This window comes from Euphorbia lathyris, chromosome 1, assembly GCF_963576675.1.
Source record: "Euphorbia lathyris chromosome 1, ddEupLath1.1, whole genome shotgun sequence".
Lineage (NCBI taxonomy): Eukaryota > Viridiplantae > Streptophyta > Magnoliopsida > Malpighiales > Euphorbiaceae > Euphorbia > Euphorbia lathyris.
In genome coordinates, this window is record NC_088910.1 from 24,546,784 (window position 1) to 24,550,543 (window position 3,760).

The 3,760-nt window shown below is 35.4% G+C and overlaps 1 protein-coding gene across 1 annotated transcript; it reads left to right on the plus strand.

The window, feature by feature from the left end:
• The first annotated feature begins 335 nt into the window (after positions 1-335).
• Positions 336-3,269, plus strand: LOC136217340 (tryptophan N-monooxygenase 1-like). The gene is made up of 2 exons (XM_066003943.1): positions 336-1,355; positions 2,643-3,269. Exons 1-2 carry the CDS (start codon positions 336-338, stop codon positions 3,267-3,269), a joined length of 1,647 nt encoding a protein of 548 aa, XP_065860015.1.
• Positions 3,270-3,760: the final 491 nt, after the last annotated feature.

Below are 3,760 nucleotides of genomic sequence, written 5' to 3' on the forward strand. Positions count from 1 at the left end.
AATCCTAATATCTTCTATATATAGCAATGGATGCCTTTAGAGAATCCTCACTGATGATGGTACAGAATCCTAACATCTGTAGTTTCTTGTATTGGAAAAAATTGAATAAAATTATATATTAATTTAAATCCTCACTGATGATGGTACAAAATCCTAACATCTGTAGCCTCTTGTATTGGAAAAAATTGAATAAAATTATATATTAATTTAAATACCAACAAACATGTTTCTTGCTCTCGAGCCTTCTTTGTTCAACCAATATATATATATAAAAGAGATGGTTGTAAGCATCTGTAAATAAAATTATGAGTCTTAGCATCTTAAATATTGTATCCATGAAGAACATAACCTCAATATTGATCTCTCTTACAAATTTCCTTCCTTTATCCCATATTACTTCAAATCCTACACCATTTCTCTTCTCATCAGCCTTCATTTTCATGTCATTGCTTTTTCTTACTTTTCTTAAATTCCTCAACCTAGGAGACAACAAATCAACTCAACTTCCATTACCTCCGGGTCCAAAACCATGGCCTATCGTTGGCTGCATACCGGCTATGCTTAAAAGCAAGCCTGCGGTGTTTCGATGGATTCACAATCTTATGAAAGAACTAAACACCGAAATTATTTGTATCCGTCTAGGGAATGTTCATACAATAGCCGTGACATGTCCTAAACTTAGCTGCGAATTCTTAAAAGCTCAAGATTCTAATTTCGCAAGCAGACCGATAAGCATGGCCTCACAGATTACTAGCAACGGGTACTTGACAACAGTACTTGTTCCCTATGGGGAGCAATGGCAAAAAATGAAGAAAATTGTTGTATCTCAAATGCTTAGTCAGGCGAAACATAAGTTTTTCTACGCGAAAAGACTCGAAGAAGCCAATCACCTTGTTCGATATGTGTACAACTTATGTACAAAATCCGGAGGGGGTGGCTTAGTAAACATCAGATATGTTTCACAACATTATGCTGGAAATCTGACTAGGAATATAGTGTTGAGCAAAAGGTCTTTTGGGGATGGAAAGAATAATGTTGATGATGGAGGACCTAGTTTTGAGGATGAGAAGCATGTTGGTGCAATTTTTACTATCCTCGCTAATACATATTCATTTTGTGTTTCAGATTATTTTCCATGCTTGGTGGGATTTGATTTTGGTAACCATGACAAACTTGTCAAGGAGGCTAACATGATTATGAACAAGTATCAAGATCCTATAATTGAAGAAAGGTTTCAAAAGTGGAGTGTTGGCAATGGTCAGGAAGCTGAGGATGTACTCGACATGTTTATTACATTAAAAGATGCTAATGGAAGCCCTATGCTTTCCAAACAAGAAATTCAAGCTCAAATAATTGTAATGTCTCTCTTTCTTTCTTCATCCACTAGGTTAGGTATGTTATATTCATTTGAGAAATTCTACTATAGATCGGAATCAGTAGTGGTCTCTCTGCTCATGATATTATCTGAGTAGAGGGAATACTACTGATCCCGGTCCACAGTAAAACTTTTCTATCTGTTAGACATCTCATATTACTAAATGAGAAAACTATATTGCTCCTTAAATATGTGAGGCATTCCTCACTCGTTGATGTATCTTTTAGTGGTGAGTTATACCTTTATTTACATGTTATCACAGCTATCAAGTGTCAGAACCTATTCTTAGAGGCTAGACTACTTAAATATTTGTTTGCCCCTTCACACGCCAAAACAATAGTTTTGGCATGGGCTAGGGCAAGACAAATATATAAAAGCAACCGAATCCCATCATTCAAACTACTTTTACAATTTTTTAGCTTTATGCAAGCTAAAAGGGTGCCGTTTTTTACCTGGAACGGCCCAAGAAAATATATACCCAGTTTATTAGGGCTAGATTTCATTTGCTAGGAATGAATTGTGCACTCCTTAATTATTGTTATTTTTTATGTATAAACATTCAAAATATATCAATTTAGCACTCATAAATAACAATAAGCATATCCTATAAGTGAATTATGGACCTGTTTCTGGATAGAGGGCGCGCTCAAGGGCGGAACCAGGGGGGTTGGGGTGGGCTCGAGGTCCGGCAGGCCGTCACAGAATTGAGAAATTTTTCTTTTTTAGTAATGGTGTCTGGTAATATTTTGGAGAGAATTATATTGACTATGTGTAATATTATTTCAATGTTTAAAAGTAGATGAAATGGTTAAAGATGCTTACTTCTATCTGAGAACGATAAGCATATCCTATAAGTGAATTATGAACCTGTTACTAGATAGAGGGCGCGCTCAAGGACGGAACCAGGGGGTTGTGGTGGGCTCGAGCCTTGGCAGGCCGCCGGAGAATTAAGAAATTTTTTCTTTTTTAATAATGGTGTCTGGTAATATTTTGAAGAGAATTATATTGACTCTGTATAATATTATTTCAATGTTTAAAAGTAGATGAAATGGTTAAGGATGTTTACTTCTATTTGAGAAGTACGTGCTGAACCAATTAAGAGGGTACTAGAGCACCTGGTGCCCCTTTTAGCTCCGCATATTGTTATTCATTTTGTTTACATTAAAGTGAAGACGTCTTTTATTAAATCTATTATAATTTTAATATTATATGTATGCAAAGATTATTCCATGTAGAATTACCATAAAAACTGATGTTTAATTTGCAGGAAATAATGGTTGCAATAGTGGACAATCCTTCAAATGTTGTGGAATGGGCACTGGCAGAGATGCTAAACCAACCAGAAATCATGGCAAAAGCTGTAGAAGAATTAGATAGAGTAGTCGGAAAAGAAAGACTTGTTCAAGAATCAGACTTTTCACAGTTAAATTACATCAAAGCATGTGCAAGAGAAGGGTTTCGGATCCACCCAATAGTTCCATTCAATCTACCTCATGTTTCCATGGCTGATACAACTGTTGGAAACTACTTCATCCCCAAAGGTAGCCATATCTTGCTGAGCCGTGTGGGTTTGGGACGAAACCCTAATGTTTGGGATGAGCCTGAAAAGTTTAAACCTGAGAGGCATTTGGAGGAATGTGATCACCTTACATTAACTGAGTCCAATTTGAGATTTATCTCATTTAGTACAGGAAAAAGAGGATGTCCTGGCGCGGTAATGGGATCTTCGATCACTTTGATGTTGTTTGCAAGGCTTCTTCAAGGATTTACTTGGAACATACCTTCTGATCAGACTTCAATTGATCTAACTGAGTCTTTTGAGAGTTTGGCTCTTGCTAAGCCTTTGGTTGTATCAGGAACTCCTCGTTTGCCAGCCCATCTTTACCTTGCTTAATCAACCTGAGCTGCTGACGCTTTAGCCAAACTGCTCTGGAGTTGCATTGGTGGAAGTCTGCTCTAGATTTCTGCAACTCTTTTATCTATGATCATCTTTGTTTTATTAAGAAATTTCATTTTGATTAGTTTGTTTTTTCTTTCCGTTGTATGAACCTTTTTCTGTTTCTTTTGATAATATTTGGGTCCAGTTGTAGATGTTGTGATATGTTATGTTATTGTATCAAGCTATATAGATGTTTAGCCTCTTTTATCTATGATCATCTTTGTTTTGATAGAAATTTGTTTTCATTTGTATAAATAAACATATGTTTTTCTTTAATGTGTATGCATTAATAAAGACATGAAAATACTTTTAATTATTTTAAATATATTTTTATGTATTAAAAAAAGAAATGCCTTTATTCGTCTTTTTGCACAAACCGCTATTATCAATCAGCTAATTTTTTACCAAACAGATCTACACAAAAAGTTAGTCAAATCAGCTAATGT